Below are 23,674 nucleotides of genomic sequence, written 5' to 3' on the forward strand. Positions count from 1 at the left end.
AATTTATGTTTATAATAAATCAATATGTTTATAATAAATTACTTTTTTATTTTTCAATTCAATTTTTTTTTTTTTATGATTTTTTTTCTTTAATTTTTTTTTCATTTTAAAATTTTTTTTTATATATATAATTTAATCATTTTTTTTGTAATTTAATTATCACATTCACTCCGATTGCAAAAGACATATATTTTTTTTGCAATTTGTCACGGTCGTCATGTGGTGGATGCTGTCATAGCATTAAAATAAAACAAGTTGTTTCTTTGATCTTCATGTGCAGACTGACTGCTTGATTTATTGTTCATCCTTATTATATCTATTCTCATTGTTTTCTTGTGTTATACTTATTCTTATTGTTTTGTGTTACTCTTATGTTTTATGTTTCTTATTCCAGTTGTACATACTACAACTGCATAACTACATATAGTGGGTCATGTAAGTTTCCTTACAACTTCCTCAAGTTCGAAATCAATCTTTCGTTTTTTGTTTACACTAACGTTTTTGAAATGACGATTTTTTGAGTTTTTAAAAGCGGTTCTCATAACTTCGTCAAATGATTTTCGACAATTCTAGATTTCGGACATTCAGAAAGAATGTGTGAAACCGTGAGTATATCAACACAAAAGACGCATAGACTAGGTTCGGTCTTGTCATAATAATGTTGTGTTGTGAAATCCGTCTTGCCAACCCTTAAGCGGCCTAGCGTTATGATCGAGTTAGGTTTTGATGGTATTTAGGTCTTCTCTCTCTTGGATTTTGTTGGTTCCGAAAAATCCTGAAAGGGTATATCAACACAAAAGACGCATACACTAGGTTCGGTCTTGTCATAATAATGTTGTGTTGTGAAACCCGTCTTGCCAACCCTTAAGCGGCCTAGCGTTATGCACTGAGATCGAGTCAGGTGTTGATGGTATTTAGGTCTTCTCTCTTGGATTTTGTTGGTTCCGAAAAATCCTGAAAGGGTTTGTCATTGTACTAGAGAAGCATGGAATTTCTGTAACTCTATCCAGAATTAAGGCTTCCTTGGCGGCCTTATCCGCTGCTTCATTACCTGGAATGCTAATATGTGAGGGGATCCACAGCAACATTATATAATTTTCGGCATCGGGGAGGTGGACTATGTCGTTATAAATACCTTTGCTGTTCCTTTTAATAGCCGTTAAGGCACTAAGGCTATCAGTGCAGATAATAGTTTTCATCTTCCTCTGATTTGCAGCCAATTCCGCCACAAAGATACCAACATGATCAGGTAATCGATTCTCACAAATCAACTCATATTCTCCATCTTCCAAGGTCTCCACTAATGAATACAATAACAATCCATTTTGGAAGCATCCATCTGTAAACAACAACAATTCAGGTGAAAAATCGGAAATCTTCTGCGTCATATTTTTTTTTAAAGCATAGAGGATTTGTGCTGTCCTTATTGTAAAAAGATAGGCTATCATCGACTCGTACAAGTTTTCCTGTGTTCATAGGCGTAATTGGCTTTGAAGGTATTGAAATTCCCGCTTGTCCCAAAAGATCGATAATCTTACTAATGGCAGTGCGGGAAAGGTTTGTCCCCATAATATTTCACCAAAAGGTGTTATGCAATCCATCGTCAGTATTTGTAATAGATCTTGAAGCCATTGCCACTGAGCTTTTCTCCAGCATAGATTGAAAATCCTGAAAGTAAGGGCGGTGTTCAATTTACTTATATTTTTCCCGAGGTCCATCCATACAGTGTAATACCATGATGGAGACAGCCAGTTGTAAGAGATTTGCAGATACTCAATGCAGTGTCAATATGAGGGCCTTTCTTACGAGAGCATATAAGCTTAAGAAGATTATTCAGTTTCGCAAGTTTATTCACAAGATACTTCACATGGTTATTCCATAGAAAATTTTTCGTGAATAAAATGTCTAGTATTCTCATTTCGTCCATAAATTCTATATCTGCTTCCCGAATGCAAATTGACCTTGCGTCACAATTTCGTTTTCTACAAACATGCCATATTTCGGTTTTTTCAGCAGGAATAACTGCACCTCTGCTCTTTGCCCTATAGTATTTTGCAAATTAAAAGATGTTTTAAGTTCTTTTATTTCTTCGCAAGAGCTAAGTTACAGCTCCCTTGTGTTAAGCGAAGTGTGTCTTTATTGAAAAAGTTCTTAGATTATATAGTAATTAATTGCGTACACAGCATTATTCATAAAGTGGATAGTGTAACAATTGGACAGAACATTGAACGCAAGAAATACATACAAACAAAGCCACGATCAGTAAAATATTTAAAGTATTGACTGTTTAATCGACTTTGTAATATGATATTATTTTTAATTGCTTTTTTTTCAATATTCTGTCGGCATAAGCGATACATGTTTTATGCTACACCTCCCTTTTACGGATGAATGTTCATACCCTTTTTAAATGTATGGGCATTCTTTAACAAATTATTACTATAATCTTAATAATTAATTTTATTACAAATATGGGAATAAACATCTTATATGTTCCTAAGGATAATGTTAATTCTATTATTTGTTGAAAATCTTAAGTCTATTCTTATGAACTATTTACACTTTTTTATTTTTTTTTTATCTACTATAGTTACATTATTTCTTAAGTCTATGTTTTTAATTTCGTAAGGTCCTTTATATTGTGGATCTAATTTTGTGACCTACTTCATTTTTAACTAATACTAAATCTCCCACTTTTAATTTATAATCTAACAATGTCTTATCATAATTTAATTTCTGTTTTAACTTATACCTATAAATTATTTCTCGTGCTCTCTTATGTGCTATTTCTAACCTATATCTAACTTTCTTAGCATAATCTTCTACATTATATAAAGGTGATATTGTATGAACCTTATCAAATTGTTGAGTCTTACCGAAAACTAACTCATAAGGGCAACAACCATGCACCGTAGATGGCGTGGTATTGAAACAGTAAGTGAAATACCTGAGCCATTCATCCCAATCGCTTTTGTCAACGGATATGTATGATCTTACATATTCGTTGAAGGTTCTATGACTTCTTTCTATAGTTCCTAGCGTCTGGTGATGATGAGCAGTCGATGTAATACTTTCTATCTTCAAAAGTTTACATAATTCATTGAGCACCGAATTTTTGTACTCTGTACCCATGTCCGTAATGAACGTCTTCATCGGTCCATAAGTAAGAATAAAATGTTCAAATATGGCTTTAGCAACTGATTTTGCGCTTTTATCTTGAATAGGTACCGTTACAAGTTATTTTGTCATGTCGCATATTATTGTGACAGCATATGAATTTCCGTTATATGATTTTGGTAGTGGACATATAGTGTCCACTATTACCGTATCAAATGGTTTAGCTGGTGTATTTGTCAAAGTCAATGGCATTTTTGTGTGTTTTGTAATTTTAGCCGACTGGCATTTTTGGCACCCTTTAACATATTTCGTAATATCGCGAGTCATGTTCTTCCAGAAATAGTATCTTTTTATTTTACTAAGAGTTCTTGAAACACCAGAATGTCCGCCCTCCGCTGGATCATCATGATATCGTTTCATTATCTCTGTTATTAACTTAGCATTTGTTACGTGGATCACCTCATTAAGTAGCGCTACTTTCAATACTTTTAATAATTTATTGCCCATTTCCTTAAATTCATTAATAGAGACAAATTCGAAAATTTTCTCACTAGGTGCCACATGTAATTTATTAATTTTTAGTTTACCGGCCACTTCTTCGAGCCTTGGGAAAAATTGTCCTAAGTCAAATTTCCCATTGATAAACAATTCATTTATTTTCATACATGCAAGTTTCGATTTACCACGTTTAATATAAAATGTATGTGGGTCAATTTTTAGCTTGCAAAATTTTCTGACGTCAGAATTCATAATTGGGTTAAATACATTGGGGCTTCTCATGTTTATTTTCTAAATGCTTTTTGTTTAATGTAACTGGAGATTTTTCAAGTGACTCTTTTGCCATTGATCGTGTTGTTATTTTGTATACATTGTTTTTTCTATTGTTCATTTCTTTCAAATCATCTATGGTTATACGCGATAATGCGTCAGCAACATAATTATCTTTTCCAATGGCAACTTTAAAAACTCTTTCTTTAAATCGTGAAAGTTTGCATATGTTGGTGAATTTTTTTTTCCTTAGTTGGTCTGTCAATATTCAAACATTTGTAAGATTGGTCAAATTTATCTCTAACCATTCTAGCCTTTTTTACTATATCCGACCACTCAATCTATATTCTATCCAAATCGTTAGCTCGGCAACATTGTATTTAAACCTATTAAAACAGTTGATATTATTAAACAACATTCAATTAATTCAAGATTTGTATTTCCCTGTACTACATCTACTTCATTGACCACATTGGCCGAAGGATTTTCTATTTTGGATTGGTGTTTGCCCATTACAAAGGACCTTAAAAAAATTTTTAATTGAGCTTGAAAAATTAAATATTCTATATATTAATTTTATTATTCATTATTCTTAAAATTATTTATATGTATATAGTAAAAAATATTTATATTTGTCAAATGGCGCCTACTGACCTAAATGTGCAACTGAATGAAAGTTAAGGTTTTCTAAGTGGTTTATTTAAAAAAATATTAAGGCGCTCCGACTGCGCCTGATAAATGAAACTCACAAGGAAAAATATAATATAATATTACAATTAATTTTATTAATTTAAATTTAAATAATGATTAATTAACTAATAATCGCTCCGTTCGATGTCTCAGCCAAGACTGACGTTCGTCGGCCACACTTGTTGGCACCTTGGTTCATTTATCATATTGCACCAACATGCGCGACGATATAAACGCTGATCAAGCAAGATGGTTATTGCAAGAAATCAATTTGTAATTAGAGCGGATACGCGTGTATGAAAAGAGCTTATATTGCAGAAATGATTTTGTTGGCAGTGCCAACACCGTTGTTAACTCCTCCCTCCTTAAATATCTGCGTCCCGCAGATCTGGTGGTCTGTGGTTGGTAAGTTATATACGTTTTCCCTAAGTTTTGGTATTGAAAGGATATATAATAGGAGTGAACCGTTCGTGTAGACGGAAGGCATTCCATGTTCCACTGCTTCTATTGCATTACTATAAGGTAGCGTTTCCAACTCGTCAATTATTCTGTTTATTTCAGCTTGATCTAATAAGTTGGTGTTTATTATCCCACTTTTGGCCATCTGGCACGCTCTGACAATTTCATTTATCTCATATTTCAAAATATTTATCTAATTGATGGTACTTTGCTCAACAAAGGCAAGGTCTTTACCGCTAGTTATATTGTTTAGTCTCACGATTAGCTCATTAATCTTTTCTACAGCTTGATTCGTTGTCTGATGAAGCTCTTTGTTTATTTTATACTGCTCATTATTATTTGCGATGATACTTTCTTGGCTCTTAAGTATGGTATTCCAATCTGTCGCATCAGGGTTTCCAGCCACCCATTTCCAGGCAGAACCAATCCAATCAATTGATTTACGTGTTCTTCGTTTTTCATTAGTTAGTTCGCTCAGGCGCTCTTGTATCTGCAACATGTGATGCAATATGAATTCCTTGTTTCTACTTGGCGGAATGTGCTTTTGAACGGTGGATGATATATCGGCCGTCATTTCTATATACTTCTGCAAATCGATGACGTGTATCAGTTTGAAGTGGCCGTCAATAATCCATCCATTACCTTGTTTTAACGAAAACAGGGGTGTTCTGTACTGATAGATTTGTATACCACTTGCAAAAGCAACCAGGTTGAATGCAATGAAATAAAGTTGTTTGAAGAGCATGGCTGTACATTTGACAGAGTAGATCCTTAATCGTTTTCACATACACTTCACTTTAAATTTGTTTCTCTTTTTAAATAATCTTATTTCTATTTTTCAATATTTTTTATATATACTTTTTAATTCTTTTCATGAATACAAAAATAATTTTTATATATATTTTTTTTAAATTTAAATTTTTCAGAAATATTTAATTTTTTATTTCTTTCTTCTGATAATTTTACACTTTAGATTTTTATTCTTTAATTTATTTCATTTAATTTTTTCTTTTTTAATCTTTTATCTAATTTTTTCTTTTTTCAATTTATAAATATTTTAGGTTCTTTCTTTTAGATTTTTATTCTTTAATTTATTTCATTTAATCTTTTATCTTTTTTATTATTTTATCTTTTATCTTATTTTTCCTTTTTTCAATTTATAAATATTTTAGGTTTTCTTTCTTTTTAATTTTGTTTTACACTTCCAAAAAATTTTCCTTTTTTATATATATATTTTTTCTGAGCCTTGGCTAAGCTCCGCGTCGCGATCACTTAAGAAAACCTTTTTCTCCCCGCGGAAGCTCCGTATGGTTCCCGTTTAGATATCCACTTTTATAATCGTGGATTCCTACTAGGGTACGGTTGCTTCACTTTCGCTCCGGTAACCTTCTGTGGTACTTTTTGTTTTTAAACCACCAGGAATACCTGGTTGGCGAAGGAGGAGATAGGACAATTATTATTATTAATTTTTTTGTTATATTTCTGGAGGGCTCCGTAGAGATCGCAGAAATCACTTTATTTAAGTTATACTTTTTTGTTATATTTCTGGAGTGCTCCGTAGAGATCGCAGAAATTTTATTATAAGGACTACTTACTAGTAGGTCCCTGCTCGGGCGCCAGTTAAGGTTTTCTAAGTGGTGTATTTAAAAAAATATTAAGGCGCTCCGACTGCGCCTGATAATAAAAAAATGCCTTTATTTGCTTTAAAATAGCACTCCCAAGGTCTTTTTTTATTCTTTTTGGGTGCTTTTTATTTTTTAGCACTCCAAAAAGGCTGGCAGGATCGCCATATAGTATTTTGCAAATTAAAAGATGTTTTAAGTTCTTTTATTTCTTCGCAAGAGCTAAGTTACAGCTCCCTTGTGTTAAGCGAAGTGTGTCTTTTACTAGTTCCCGTTTAAATTTTTCGGTTAGTTTCGTACCAAGTCTTTTATTTACCCTTACAAAAATCTCCTGTCCGGGTATGTATCGCTTAGTTTCCGCCTTGTTCCTATTGAGATAGTCTAAGTCCTTTTTCTGTTTCCTTTTCAGTTTATCGACGTTATTCTGTCTTGTTCGTTCGTAGCTCCCTGGAGAAAAATCTACGGTTCTACCGAAAAACAAGTCTACCGGCTTTATTCTTATTGAGGAATGTACGGAATGGTTGTACTCGTTATCAGATCGTTCCAATAACTCCCCTCATCCTTATGACATCTCATCCGGCCAATGTCGAATGGAATCTCTCGATTTGACCGTTTGCTTCGCTTCTATAGGGTGGCGTTGTAAAGACTTCTATTCCAAATTCATCTTTCATCATAAAGAGAATTGAGGCGGAATTCAACGACTTCTCATTGTCCATAACAACTGTTTTAGGGACCCCATAGAAAAAAAGAATATCATTAAAAGTCTTCTAACATTTTCTATAGATTTTCCCTGTAAAATTTTCGTCAGCGCGTATTTGGAAAATTTGTCAAGTGCTGTTAGGGCTATTTTCCCATCACTAGAAAAAATGTCGATGTGAATGATTTGGCCGGGAAAAGTTGGTATTGGTTTCTCATTTATTTTCGGTTGGTTGTGGTGTCTTTCGTATTTATTCCTCTTGCATATAGAGCAGAGCTTTAATATCCTCTTAAAACGATTGCCAATTTTTTCGGATTAGCTTTTATTCCATTGCAGAAAACAATGAAGCCAAGGAATTCGCCTTCTTCCTTGAAGAATTCACATTTGTCCAACTGGACCTTCATGTTAGCTGCAACTCTACATTTTTCCCTTCCGGACGCATCCTGTTTCTTTGGGACTACCCAAATTGGTGAGTTATACGGAGAACGTGATGGTCGAATTATTCTGTCATTCAGTAGTCTAGTAATTTTTTCCTCTACAACCCCCCGTAGAGCCATTGAGTAGGGGTAATTTTTTGAACACACCCACGTGTGTTGGTTGTTGTCCTTATCTCGCCCACGATCCTAGTTGTGTATGTGAGACTTTCGTCTGGATCCGCGAATAAGTTCCTATAGCGGTCCACTACGCGTTCCAGAGAGTTTTTCTGATATTCGGACAGATGATCAGTCCTCAGCTCGATATTATTAACGTCCTGTGCAATATGTTGAAAAAGCTTAATTCTCCTGGTACCTTGCACGGTCATTAATTTTCAGAAGTATAAATTACTGCTGATAATTGCTTTAGGCAATCATGCCCCAAAATTGCATCAATAGTTTTAAGTCCTGGTAGAAGGTAATATTTAATTGGAATATCGTTTATTCCGAACATGCAACTAATTACGTGGTGAGTTATCTGGACGTTTCCCGCAACTGAGTTTGCACTGAATTTTTCCTGATTTAATTTTGGGTTAATAGCTAATTGGGGTTTTATGTAATTTTTATTGCTACCTATATCTATTAGGATTTTTAGTGTTTGTCTGTTCCTCGTTCTAGCTTGAAAGTATGGTAACGAGGAACTATTTAACCAAAAAAATTAAGGCCCACAAGAGCTTCGTTTTGTGGATCTTCCGAAGGATCATATTCAGGAGGTTCGTATGTAGTATCTCTATAAGGTTGTTCGTTGCCCTCGATTTCCCTGTAATATTCCTCTATGTAAGGTACCCCTCCAATAGCGCCTTCCTCATGATAATAATTAATGGCTTCCATTTTCTCGTTGTCCGCTGTTACGTGAAAGTTTCCCTGCATCTTATTTTGTGGGGCTTGAATGGATGCTGGAGGTGGTCTCTTGAACGCTGTGTTCGCTGGTCGATACATATAGTTAACTTGGCGTGTCTGAATTGATCGGTCCACGTCCATTGGTTCGTTTATATATTGGCTTGAATATTGTGCTTGAGGATATTGATTTGGGAATTTTTATTGGTTCCCTTAGTTATACTGGGGTCTTGGTGTCCAATTGCGGTTATTCGCGGGCTGCAAGTTAGTATTCGGATTAAAGTTTGGTGTTGTTGTACTCCGAGGTGGTAATGGTGGTTTAGGAAGAATTCTACCGCCAATATGGCCCAATTCCGTATAAAATCTAGGTTTGTTTTCCTGGTATATGTTTGTACTAATACGATCCTTTGGTACATTATTCCTAACTAGCTGACCGTGGGCGTAATTCCGCCGGAATGTCATATTATCCAGTTTTAGACAAATGTGTAGGGTCTGGGGAAGTGACGATGGTTCCTGAACACTCGGGAATCTCGGTAAGTCTCCGTTTAATCCCCTTATAAAGGTATCAAGTGCCTTGTCCCTATAGGTATTGGTCATAACTCTCAAGCTTCCTTCTTTATTTAGTTATTAAAATTTTTAAAATGATTTAACAATTTACAGCCTTTTCTATTGTTATTTCCTAAGTATAAACATGATTTAATAAAAATAAAAAAAATATATAAAATATATATATGAATTTTACAGTTGATTTTTTTTTACTTGAAATTTTTAGATAAAATTTTCTATTAACACAACTAAATAAATTATTCAAAATTGATGTTAAAGCAACAACTTTGATTTCAAATGAAACTTATGTAAAAATTCTATAAATATATGACCTCTGAATATTAAATAAAAAACTAATAAACGAATAACTTTTTCACTTTAACTTTAAGATTATAATAAAAAAAATATATATAATTAAGATATATTACCTTGAAATAAAACACGAAACAAGTTAAATGTTTATTAGGAAAATAAAAAAAAAACTATTGTAAAAAAATTTTGTAAAAATTATTTTTTTTAATAAAACAATTCTTACACTCAAAAAAATATATAAATATATCTACACGATTAAACTAATTATTAAAAATAAAAAATTTAATATTATAACACCTTAATAAAATTATTAAATAAAATGCCACATAATATAGAAAAATTTAATAAAAAACTACAACAATCATATATTGTTCACATATTGTATATTAATAATGGTCCTACAAGCAATAGAACCGATCGAGGCAGTGTAGTTGCCGTTGTTAATTTTGATAAAAATCTGATTTATTTATGGCCAATGATCCCTTTTTATAGAAAATTTAAGCGTTTTTGTCGACAACTAAACGGCTGACTTCCAAAACGTCAGTTGCTTTGTTCACACAGGAAAACTTTTTGATGTCGTATGTGAGAGAAAGACAGGGTTAATATTATTTTCTTTCTCTCACACACAAACATCAAAAGTTTCCCTGTATGAACCGGCAGTAATACAACACATTGACAATGCATAGTGTTTCAAAACGTCACGTGATACACGGTTGTCAGATCTTTTCATAAAATGTCTTACAATTGTCTGAACGTACAAAATTTCTATTGCAACGTTGTCAGAAGAGGCTTTACTGACAATATTGGATGACAAAAGTTGTAAGTTTACACTGTTATTAGACATTTTCTGCACTTTTTTCTGCCAACGTTGTCAGATCTAACAACCATGTATACATAGCATTAGGTCGTGTTTACAGGGCTGTTGGCGACTTTGTGATTGTTACTGATGACGATGATGATGATGATGAAGAAGCATCAAGGTGCAACATGCTGTGAAGTAGATCACTCCTTGCTGGCACCTATTAAAGTGCATCCCTCGACAAAATGCTTATAGCAAATATCGATAGACCCGATCTACGTCGTGTATTTGCTTTCCTGTCACTGGCAACGAACAACGTTGGCAACGAAAACAGACCATGTGCCTGGTCCGGACTCTGGCAACAGATCCATCTGAAAAAGAGAAAAGAGAGAAAAAACAAAAAAGCAGTAATTGATTCTTCGAAACAAATTTGAATATAAAGATTATTAACATACAGAAAATATAATCCCAGTCAATTTAGCCACTTATCACGTACAATTACCATAACTATTGGCCTGGTAAGTGTGCCGAAAGCTTCTCTACTGATTTTCCAATCTCTTTGAAGTTGATGCACATCCCTTTATGTTTTTTTTCCAAATTGTAATGTTTGTGGAGTTTATGAAGATATTTAGTCTGTCAGCAATGGATAAGCCAACGATGGAAAACTTCCAATCTTTTTGTTACTGATAAACTTTCTGATGGCAGGTCAAGGGCGAATAGAGCCCTTCTCAAAAAGTGACCTGAAATCAGTGCTTAAAAAACTTTAGGATCCTCTGTTATTGGGGGTATAGGCTTGGAGTTTAGAATATTTTTAAGTCATGCTAAAAGAATTGAACACTATTGTAAATTAAACCTTTCACTGTTGGATATTTTCCGAATAAATTTTCAGAAACTTTTAACACCAGCCTTGCGAAGGCCACTCGTATGAGAAGTACTAGGTGGAATAAACTTCCAATCAAAACTATGGAGGACATATCTTTTCATATAGGGAATATTTCGAAAATTTTCCTATTTTATCTGAAATGGCCCAGCAAAATCTGCAACACCTGTATAAGAGTATGGTAAAGATGAATGTAACCCCTTTTGGTAAGCCGAAACTTTTTTATTTCCAATTAGTGGAGAACTGGCGTAACTTTTCTTAAAACACAATTGATCCATAATTTCCCTCATTATGATATCCACATAGTCTGCTGTAAGGTTAGAATACCATTTCTTTCCTTTATAGCAAGGCGTTTTAAGCTTATCGGAACTTTTGATTCGACCCATTATTATATTTAAATTTTTATTAACAACCGATCTCACAGACCCATATATGGTTTACAATTACACAACCAAATCAATAATGGAATAGTCAGACTTTAATTATTTTTTTCTGTTTTTGTGGGAGTACAAACGACTGGGACTGGTCCAAATCTAATCCAAATATATGGAAAAAAATACTCCATTTAGCATTGTGAGGTGAGGACCACGTATTTCATCCATGCATTACATCAAAGTAATACCAAAATACCATGTTTTCACGACATGGATAAAAAAGACGTGACCTCTCGGTTACGTCCTGAATAGTGCGCGTTACAATGTTCATACCTATACACACAAATGAATGAACGTTATAAGAGGATCCAATTGAATATTTGACAATTCGGATAGATCGCCAAAATAGGCTGACCCAAACGTCTGAATTTTGGTCTCTGCCAAGGCAGGACAATCGCAGTATTGTCTATCCATCCTCATTTTGACAACTCCCACAAAAGTCATTGAACGAGAGGCCAATGAGTCTAGCATGGCTACCAAAATAACAGTGGCTAGTAACAATCGACATCAGCCTAACTTGTTGTAGTCTTTTAATACCAAGAAGATATTTAGAACTGTATGGTCACAACGGTCTAGATATTGGACACTTGTGTTCATGCTACCATTTACACTTCAGAACTAATATGTTTCCAGTCGGCTAAGCATGGTCCCAGCTCTTGTCAAAGTGTTAGCAATATTATTGCCATACGGAATCGCGTGTCCATTGACCAAATTTAGGGTGATGTTCGAATGTATGGCCATATCATTGGTAGACGTCCTGCATTCATGGACAATTCTAGATGTGGAAAACACCCCAATTAGAGGATAATTATTAGTTTGAATATCGGTATAAATTCTTATATCCCTCTAGGATATCCGATAGTACGTCAGACATTTTGACGCCATGTTTTTCGCTGATATTTCAGACTGAATTATACTACAATCATCATTACATAATTAAGTGATGACATCACCAACTCCTTTGGTCGTCCTTGGATCTGCCAGTATACACGGAAACAATTATTTGGCGGAAGAAGAGATTCTTGAGACTCCGAAGAGTTAAAATACCGAAATTTTCTGATTAGAGACGGTTTCGGAATACTATGCTACTATCGTCCGTAAGACCACCGTTATTTACGCCCCATCTTTTCTACGTTCGATATACTAAGTGAAATTTTATTTTACTTAGACTTTATGGGCTTCAGCTCTAGTTTCGATCAATAGTTAAGAAAAGCAAAGAATTTCACTTTTCCTAACCATTGATTTTTTTGGCTTTTCCTTGTATAGTCAAAAACACCTGGTTTCAATCGTACCCAGCTTTCGTGGATCACCCGTTGTTTAATACAATTATTTCCAATATCGGGAAAACCCTTTTCCAGTTATATAATTTGATTCATGAATAACTTTTGGATGTATAAAAGTAGATTTCCGATATATTTGATACAGATAAAAAACTAAGTCTTCTTAATTCCAATTTGATTCCTTCTTAATCTGATTAGCTTCATTTCTAATGTCCCTCTCCTTTTACTGTACAATTCTATATTTATACTTTTTCTCCATCTCGTAAAGACTAAGTGGATTCATATCAACAAACTCTTTTGATTAGGGAAGTAGTGGATTTCTATTTGTTGTTGTATGTAGGACGCATTATGACACTTATAATTGTTTTAAAATATATATAGTAAATATGCAAACATACTATAGTTAAATTAACACACTCACATTAAAAAACAATATATTAGAACATACGCACGTATTAAATAAAATTTATACACATACATTTGCAACATTTATAAATAAATAAAAATTAATTATAATAAATGTAAAAAAAATTATTTGTATTGTAAAATAATTTAAAAAAATGGACTTAAATATAAAAGAAAAAAATATTATTAATTAATATTATATACATATTACTTATATATTGGTATACAACAACAGCAACTAAAAATAAATTAAATATATTAAAAATAATAATAAATAAAACGAAATTACATTAAATAACTATAAAATATTTGTTTTAATTCAGGGATGAATGGTAAATTATTGTTAAACTTTGGATCATATGGGACTCTTAATAGGTAAAATTTGTATATAGAAATTATTAAAATATTGAATCGCAAAGTTAAAGATCGGTAGATTTTGTTTGTTTTGTGGGGAGAGGCAGGAGCACACGATTGTTCGCACAGACCAGCCAGATGAGTTTGAAAACCAAAAAATATAGTCATTACTACATGAAGAGCATTCAAAACTATTGGGAGCTACTCAGTCAGCATTATTATTAGTGATGAAAAATTGATCCATTACGCTTACACGGAGTCCTGCCAGAATTGACAGCAATACCATTACAATCATGAAGAGCTTTCAAATCCATTGGGAGCTACTCAATCAGCATTATTATTACTAGATTCATTAACCTAACCACGCTAGAATCGATAACTATAAAAAATATCCATGGTACTAAGGTTGCGACCGAATTATTATTTGTAATGAAAAAGGGATTTTTTAACCCGAAGATCGGAAACCCAGTTTAATCAACCGAATGCTTTTAGTTATGAAAAATTAATTAATTACGAAAACCCGAAGCGCAGGAAACCAGCTGAATCGACTTCTAAGCCAAATATTCATGACGTTAAGGTAATGTTCTGTATTTGATGCAAGCAAAAGTGTCATATATATTATGCTTTGCTGAAATCAGGACAGACCATCGCAGGACACCTGAGCGCAACTGATTTGTTTGAAGCAACATTGAAGCTTAATATTCCATCATGACAGTTATTAAGAAAAAAACTGGTTGTAAAATTTAGCCGTAATTGCCCTCTAGTCCACCAACTACTATTTATTTCTATCTATTCGAAACGCTCTCTCTCTCTTTGGGATATGTTTCACTTCTTAAAAGATCTCTCTCCAGATCATAGAAAAGAACTCAAGAGTAATATGTGTTCATGTAAGGCTGGGCAGTCACTTCTATTGTTGTGTCATGTTATAGTTTCTACAGTAGCTATAACGTGTGTAACCCATATGTTCCGACATATGTATGCCCAATCATACAGTGCCTAGTAATTACATCAGTTAGAAGCCTAATCGAGTTCTTACTAAGTTACAAGAGAGTCCTATCCCTTGTCAGAGTCTCCATATTCTACAAGTTATGATATTTGACCACTTGAGCTCCATCTCAATCAAAGCCCAGTCAATTTTGATAGAGTCACCAGGGGAGTGTGAATATTCTTTTGCGAAAGGTTGAGCATTCATCACATATTTCAATTCCCCTGATGCCATCGTATCCTGGTACCCATATCAACTCAACGTGATTAAATTCAATTGAGAAGGCATTTCGTTTTAATAACATTTGAATTAAGAACCTTGATTGATGCAAGACTGTCCAAGTATATATCTTGGAGGACCATTCAGATGTCAGGTAGTCGAACAGACTGTAAAAAAATTAGATTTGTTGATCCATTCTGTCTTTGAGCCATCAATATAGATTGAGGACAAAGTTCGCGTCCTAATTATCCCTTATCCCGGTATTGTGAATGACCTTTTAAAATTCGGTGTAGATAGTATCTAGTCTGTTTCCAGCCCTGTTGTAATTACGTGGACCATATTATATTCCGGGTTATGGGCTTTCAATGTGGTTTCTCAGAACAATGGTTTGTAATGGGTATTGCCCTTATGTTCCGCTTGACGATGATATTCTGTCTATGACTATTATGTCAAAATTGTAATTGGACGCCGATGACTCTGTGCGGCCTTCTTGTATGTCCCGTTTACATTCCCTAAAGATGAGACACGTTCGTCTGTAAGTTAAAGCTAGTGTTGTGATTAAGTTGACGATAGTGTATTCCGGTTTATGGGTTTTTATTGTAGATTGCCATCCCAATAGATTTACCTGCTATTGCTCATTGAAAGGGATACTCATATTCCTAAAAGAAATAAGTCCTAGATAGCTTTGGCGTTTTTTGAATACGGTTTGAAATCCATGAACTTTATGTCACATTGCTCTTTTGTAATGTCATAACGACCAAGGAGACTATGACTCAATTTAGTGTGTCATAAATTTCCTGGATCCACGTAGTGGCTGTTGTTTAAACCCAAATTTGCAGGAAAAGGATGCTTGGTTAAAATACTGATACTTGGGGAAATATTATTATATCATGATACATTTCTGTTATCGTTCCTTGATGCTAGGAGCGGTACTAATTACAGAGCATGATTGTGGATTAATAAAATGTTGGATTTGAGCTGATAATGCTTGGGTATGCGAGGTGGAGTTTTCTGATGTCTGATCTAAATCTATAGAGAGAATGAAGTAAAGATGGATGTGCATTTTCTTTGATTTATCAGCAATTTTCCTATATGGTTGAGTGCGTTGGAGTTTACTCTATAACGGCAGGTACTCACGTAAAGCACTTCAACTTAATGCCATTAGTCAGTTGTTATACCATTCTGCCTGTTTGCCTCTCCTTCTTTAAATGATTCGATCTTCTATGGTATCGATAACAATTAAGAAAAGAGAGTCTATAAGAAGTTTCATCTTTTTTTGATAAATCATTTATGCACAGAAAAGTTTCCGAGAATAATTTTCTACTTATATATTCTCTATTTCGACATTTACAAGTCTTTTATCTTAAACAGTTTCATAATAACTTAAGACGGCTTTACACGATTACACAAGTAATGTGATCTGTCAAAATTTTGTGTAGAAGAGTACGGATGGGATCGTCTAAGCGCAATATGTAATGAAACCATAACACATTGAGAGAGAATACGAATGGAAAATTTGAAAGTCGTATGGCTCCCTTCATTTTTAAAATGATTCCAAAAACAAGCAGGTCTAATTAGATCAGGGATGTATTTTATATAAACACATACAAAAAGAGTGAAACAGCTGTTTCCATTTTACTTTATTATAATTGTTTTAACACAAAAATATAAATCATACGACCTTTATTCTCTTTTTTTGTTATACCTTTTCTCTTTTTTTGTTACATACGTAAAGTGTGATCGTGTGATGTGCCCTTTAATAGGATTCGGTCGTTGACAGTAGTATTTTGAATCATAAATACTGATTCTATTAAAAAATATGTTATTTTCGGTTTTTAATTTAATATTTTTATTATTTGTTGTTTTAAGTTTACATACAAAAAATATTAAGTTTCATTTAATTTCATTTGCTGGTAATTTAAGATTTGTTTTTAAATATGATTTGTTTTAAATAAATATTTTATTTTTATTTTTTGCTATATTTTGATTCTATTGTTGTAATAATAACATGATTAATTTTTAACAGATTTTTTTGTTTTATCGAAACATATAATTTTTGATTTTTTTTTAATTTTTAATTATTTTCTTTTAAATTGCTTAGTTGGCATTTTGATTTTGTATTGAGCATTTGTTTTTGAATTTGTATGGTTTTTGATTTTGTTTTAGACACTTAGATTTTCTTACATAATATAATGTTTATAATTTTATTTTTGGGATTTTCTTTCTTATTTCATATTTTTCATATTTAAAATAATTAGTAATCGGTGAGTGTAGTTGGATTTCTTAAATTATTTGTCCAATTTACAATCGGTGTTGTATGGTTGTATCGTAGTATGTCGTAATTTGTTTTTCTATTATTGATTTGTTTTTGTTTCAAAAAATTTAGTTTGAACTATTTTTTATGACTTACAACGATACGACATCGATTGTGAATTGAATATTCTGTGAAATTTTTCTAAATTATTGTTTTGTGACTTAAGTAAAATTTAAATTATTTTGAAATTTATATTTATAATCTTATTAAATTACAAATAAATTATTGTATAAAATTAAATAAAATTTAAAAATATTTAACAAACAAAATTTATATAGTCTACAACTAATGATCGGTAGAAATTGATCCTTTGCCAAAAGACAACGGATATGTATACAATTGAAATAACATCCAGCAACCACGCACGGCTTTCATTACAACAACGCATTGTTGCTATTTCGATTACTCTTTGTGTCTTTTTGGCAATGCCTCGTTGTGACTTCGAAATCGTATCGTTGTCATTTCAATAATGCAGCATTCTGTTTGACAACGAAGCGTTGTCACTTTGCTAACACAATATTATTTTTTCGTTTATTTTTTACATTTTTGTTGCTGATTTAAGAATAATCCGTATATACGCTGACAAGGGATGTTATTGGAAAAATATTAACAATTTTGTGTCAATTTGGCAACAGGCGTGCATAATATTAAAATGTCTTCCCTCTGTGTAGTTTCGTATGTTTTTGGGAAATTTTTCTTTAATGCAAAATAAAATGTTTAATTGGGGATGTAAAAATGCCTTTATTAAAATATTTATGCAATATTATTTAATTTTTTAGTCTTATTTCGATTGATAAAAAATGTTATATATTTATAAATGACTAGAAAAAATATATGTATGTGAATTATTAAACATTTTTTATTCAAATATCTCCTATAACTAAATAATTTTAAATAATATTTTGTCAGCTACTATCAAACTAAGAAAAAAAAATATCTAAATAATGAATATCGGACAGCAATTCGACAAAAATATGAAATCCATTAGCGAAGAATCAGATGTTTAATGATAACTCTTTCACGGGTTAATTTGTAGAATTTGATATAAAGGATGAAAAGGATAATATATTCGAAAACATTTTTTCCCATACGCCAAAATAAAGTGTTTGGTGGAGTCATATTCAGCGGTTTAGTTTTGTATGTGAAAGGGTTAAACAAATACTATCTCCCAAAAGAAGGTCGACCCCGAACCGCTGCTAACGGAAAACAAAACATACCAGGTCGCACTAAAATGGTAAGATCGGGTCGATAATAAACTACATCATTCATGATCTCTAACTAAAGAGCAATCGTGATAAAATTTTAGCACAAATTAGTAACCAGAAATTATTTTGTAATCTCTGGAGGACTTTAGACCATAATTAAAAGGCCTTTTTAGAAAATGTTCGTAACTAGGTTAATTACACTATATAGCTCAAAAGGTCTATAACACACAAACAAGGACTTTTAGTATAATTACAATTGTCCAATTCACAATCGATGCCGTATCGTTGTAGCGTTGTATGTCATAAAAAAATTTTTCAAATTAATTTTAAAAAAAAAATTACGACATACTACGATACAAACGTACAATACCGATTGTGAATTGGAGAAATATATTTAAAATCTGTAACCTTCTTTATGTTCCATAACATGTCTTTTGGGGGGTTAGTAGGATCTTTCTTCGAAATGTAAACTCAACTTCGACTTGGCCAACCCGTTTATAAATAGTATACAAAGGGAAAATTACCAAAATTGATACAATCCGTTGTCAAAAGTCAGCTTACGACGTTTGTTAACATTTATAAAACGGAGGTTGTGTATAAAATTTAAAAAACATCCAATTGTCTTACGACAACCACCGTTGTAATTTTGACAACGTATCATTGTCATTGTACCTACTCAATGTTGTGATGTCGATTACGCCTTATATCATTTCGGCAAAGCATCGTTCTAATTTCAACAACGAATAGTTGTTATTTCTTCGTTTGGTCAAACAGAACATTGCTAAGAAATGATATAAGTCGTAATGGACATCACAACATTGAGTAAATACAATGACAATGATGTGTTGTCAAAATTTCAACGATGGTTGTCGAAATGATAACTGGGTGTTATTTAAATTTTATAAATATCTATGTAGATTAAGAAAATCAAAGATTCTTTACTACGCTGCACAGTGGAAACGAACCATCGAACTATTTATTAAGGCCACTTCACACGATCACACTTTACCTAAGTAAAGTCTAATGAAAAAGTAAAATGAAATTCCATCCGTATAACAAAAAAGAGAATAAAAGTCGTATGATTTATATTTTTTTCCGTTTACACGATTTATATAAAACAATAACAAAGTAAGATAGAAACAGCTGTTTCACTATTTTTATATGTGCTTACATAAAAATACATTCCTGATCTAATGCGACCTGCTTGTTTTTTGAATCATTTCAAAAAATGAAGAGAGCCATACGACTGTTAAATTTTCCATCTCAATGTGTGATGGTTTCATTACATATTGTGTTTAGACGATCCCATCCTTACTGTTCTACACAAAATTTTGACATATCATATTACTTGTGTGATCGTGTAAAGAAGGCTTTACTGACTTTTATAGTAATATTACATTTAAAAAGGTTACGACTATATTTAAAAATGTTACGATTTCATTAAATCCAGATTCGTGAGTAAATATTTTGTTGAATTATGATTTAGGGATTCATACTTAAAAAGAAGTTATAGTAGGATTGCATTTAAACTCTAAAAAAGATAAGTCATTGGTGCTACGCACTTTCGTAGCACATTATTTGCCAAAATTATCTGAATTGGTATGCTAAATGACATGTGGATATCTTAAATTGACAAAAGATTTCGGAGAGGTCTATGAAGTAAAGATGCATTAAAATCGAACGTATAAAGTGGAATTTAAAAAAAAACATTACCTTTGGACTCTAATTTACTATATTTAAAACTGTTTACAGATAAATCAGAGCACGTGCCCAATTTTATTGTAGTTTGATTACAAGATTTACAAGCCCTATTCGGGAGTATAGTTGTTGGGGGTCTAGCAGAAAAATGGACCGATCTTAACCATTTTTAGACTTCGTACTTGGGGCAATAGAAGACAATGTATCAAATTTCATTGAAATTTTTTCAAAATTGCGACCTGTAGTTTGATTACAAGATATACTAACGGACATAGCTAAATCGACCCAGAAAATGATTCTGAGCAGATTGCTATACTTTAAGCTGGGTATAGGACCAATATTATTGTGCGTTACAAACATTAGCATAAACCCAATATACCTGTCCCACTAAAGTGGTGATGGGTATAAAAATGTATATACATATGTATCTGTATCTGTGCAACCGCCAAAACTATGATTTATTTGCAATAACGACTTTGAAACTATATTTCTTTATTATATAATCCTAACAAATTATATTCTATTCTCAAGATTAAGGCATTTTAATATATATAAATCTATAGGGGTACATTAACCTAACAAAAAAAGAAACATATAACGTGTAATAAATCAATAGTTAATTCTTTAGCTTTTCATCTATTACAAAATAGCAAAGATATTAAAAAATACTTGTTTGCTATATAAAGAATCAGCTATTTTACAATGATTACAAAACTAAGTACATATATACATACAACAACTATTTACGATCAGACTTCTAGCACATACACATATAATATATAGTTTAGATATATAATGACGATTGCTGATCTTACTGAACTATATAAAATATAGAGCTTATTTCAATATAGATAGGAACTTATTAAATATACACACACACATTATAATAAGTACTCAATTTTACTATTTCTTAACATTCTTTTTACAATTTAAGCTCTCGTGTATGCGATTTTCTTCCCCCATTCACTCGCACGCAATTTTACCATCAAAACTACTTAGAGCAATGGCAAATGCTTGTAATGCACACAAGGGATAACGATAGTCCATGGTAAAAACATCTTCTGAAGTACGTCCAAACTGCATGACTATATAATCAGGATCTGAATCGTGTACAAGTTGGAAATTTTTTACCGATGCCTGTGTAACACGTCCGTGAAAATTTAAAACATACGATTGAGTTTCATCATTCCAAACGGGTGTTTTATTATGTAATTCCACAATGTTGTCGAGGTTCTGTAAAGAGTTTAATTTTCAAAATTTTCAATTGTATCGTTTATAAAGACAATGTTTGTTGTTAAACTTACTTTACATTTCCATAAATCCATAATACCTTGTTGCTTGGGATCAGCTGAACTGATTTTTACTCTTTGATCATCTTCAGTCATACCCGGCAGTATAACGGTCATATTTCTTGGTCCTTTAAAACCCAAAATATTGGTATCCTATGGACATTTTTAAGAGAAATGAATAAAGTTTTAGTAACAAGTTTAGAAACCCCTAGATATTTGATTTACTCCACATATTCCTTTGACCGAAATATATTTATTTAGTTTGAACTAAGGTCTAGACTATTGTAGACTATAGTCTAGTCTATAATCTGGACTATAATAGTCAGGACTATAGTCTAGTCTATAGTTTAGTCTATAGTCTGGACTATAGTCTAGTCTATAGTCTGGACTATAGTCTAGTCTATAGTCTGGACTATAGTCTAGTCTATAGTCTGGACTATAGTCTAGTCTATAGTCTGGACTATAGTCTAGTCTATAGTATGGACTATAGTCTAGTCTATAGTCTGGACTATAGTCTAGTCTATAGTCTGGACTATAGTCTAGGCTATAGTCTGGACTATAGTCTAGGCTATAGTCTGGACTATAGTCTAGTCTATAGTCTGGACTATAGTCTAGTCTATAGTCTGGACTATAGTCTAGTCTATAGTCTGGGCTATACTTTAGTCTATAGTCTGGGCTATACTTTAGTCTATAGTCTGGGCTATACTTTAGTCTATAGTCTGGACTATAGTCTAGAATAATTTCGCTACTTTTGCAATGTGTACAGTCTGGACTTTAGTCTGAACTGTAAGAATATAGTCTATTCTATAGTATGGTGTATAGTCAAGAATATGGCCTGAACTATAGTCTGGATTATAATCTAGATTAAAGTTTACATATACTCTAGTTTATAATCTGGTCTACAGTCTAGTATGTGGTCTGGACTATAGTCTAGACTGTAGTCTGGTCTATAATCTGGAATATAGTCTAGTATTAAGTCTGGACTATAAACAAGTATATTGTCTGGAATATAGTCTATATTCTAGACTTAAGTCTAGTCAATAATTTGGAGTATAGTATTCTATAGTCGGGACTATAGTCAAATATATGAGCGTAATTGTAGTCTAGCTTATAGTCTAGTCTATAGTATGAATTAAAGTCTAGTCTTTAGTCTGAACTACAATCTCGTTTATTGTCTGGACTATAGTCCAGTCTATAAACTGCACTATAGTCCAGTCTATAAACTGCACTATAGTCCAGTCTATAAACTGCACTATAGTCCAGTCTATAAACTGCACTATAGTCCAGTCTATAAAGGGCACTATAGTTACTAGTCTAGTCTTTAATATTGAATATAGTATATTCTATAGTTGGGACTATAGTCTATTGTATATACCATATTCTAGTCCATAGTGTGGACTAAAGTCTGGTCTTTAATCTGGAATATTCTATAGTCGGGACTTTAGTCTGGACTATATTTAAGTGTATGGTCTGAATTGTAGTCAAGGCTATAATTTAACCCATAGACTTTTGGAGTCTGGACTAAAGTCTGTTTTATAGTCCAATCTATAACCCTCTCTGGCCTCTGAAAAACTACTTACATATATAATAACAGCTAAATCCAATCTAGGACTTTCCGCATTCTCCTTACTACCGCTGTCATACACCGTAAACGAGGTACCAAATACATTCGATCTTAATTTGCCACAAAATCCCTCGGCATTACGTGATAAATCGGTCGGATCACAACTGATAATATAATTCGATGTTTTGCTCTTCTTACGTTTACGGCCACCCAACAAAAAGATCTTTTTACCATAATCTCTTTCCAAATGTAAATAGTAAATGGGGAATAGACCACGATCCATACCCTTGCGATCACGTGTTATACGACACTTATAGAGAACACCTTGTGGGGCAGGTTGCATAACAAAATGTTCTATGTTACCAATAAGATCACCCTCGGGTTCGGCAGATTCTGAAGCATTGCCATCGATTTCATCCTTACCACTACCAGTCTTGGAAATATTCGATGAGCTGACTTGTTTGGCCGGCATAACGGGTGCAGCGTGAGCAATATTATTGCGATTGGCGTAATCTTCTTCGTCCAAATCATCGTCAAATGATTGTAGGCGACTACGTGTCTGTCGAGGTTGAGAGGAGGCTGAATTTGTAGAACTACTATGCTGATGATGTGGTGTTTCGGCCAACATAACTACAGGACTGCTTTCCTCATCCTCCAGATCATGGGTGGAAAGTTCCTCTATTAAATCTAAAATTTAATGAAATTAGAAACAAATTTTGGAAAAACT

At 32.8% G+C, this 23,674-nt stretch overlaps 2 protein-coding genes across 3 annotated transcripts in view; one reads left to right on the forward strand and one right to left on the reverse strand.

Annotated features, from left to right (window-relative positions):
• The window catches only part of LOC111688014 (protein O-mannosyl-transferase Tmtc3), a 40,013-nt gene extending 27,979 nt beyond the window's left edge, over window positions 1–12,034 (forward strand). For both annotated transcript variants that reach the window (XM_046954339.1, XM_046954340.1), the window contains exon 4: window positions 9,436–12,034. The gene's annotated coding sequence lies outside the window, so the exon portion shown is untranslated. The remainder of the gene's footprint in view (window positions 1–9,435) is intronic.
• Window positions 12,035–19,644: 7,610 nt separating this feature from the next.
• LOC111687121 (protein king tubby) overlaps window positions 19,645–23,674 on the reverse strand; it is a 145,294-nt gene continuing 141,264 nt past the window's right edge. Inside the window, exons 3-5 of the mRNA XM_046955334.1 lie at window positions 22,964–23,634; window positions 21,399–21,536; window positions 19,645–21,327 (exon numbers count right to left, since the gene is read on the reverse strand). Coding sequence (XP_046811290.1) covers window positions 21,058–21,327; window positions 21,399–21,536; window positions 22,964–23,634 — 1,079 coding nt within the window. The 3' untranslated portion in view covers window positions 19,645–21,057. The remainder of the gene's footprint in view (window positions 21,328–21,398; window positions 21,537–22,963; window positions 23,635–23,674) is intronic.

The sequence above is a fragment of the Lucilia cuprina genome, chromosome 6 (assembly GCF_022045245.1).
Source record: "Lucilia cuprina isolate Lc7/37 chromosome 6, ASM2204524v1, whole genome shotgun sequence".
In the NCBI taxonomy this organism is placed as follows: Eukaryota; Metazoa; Arthropoda; class Insecta; order Diptera; family Calliphoridae; genus Lucilia; species Lucilia cuprina.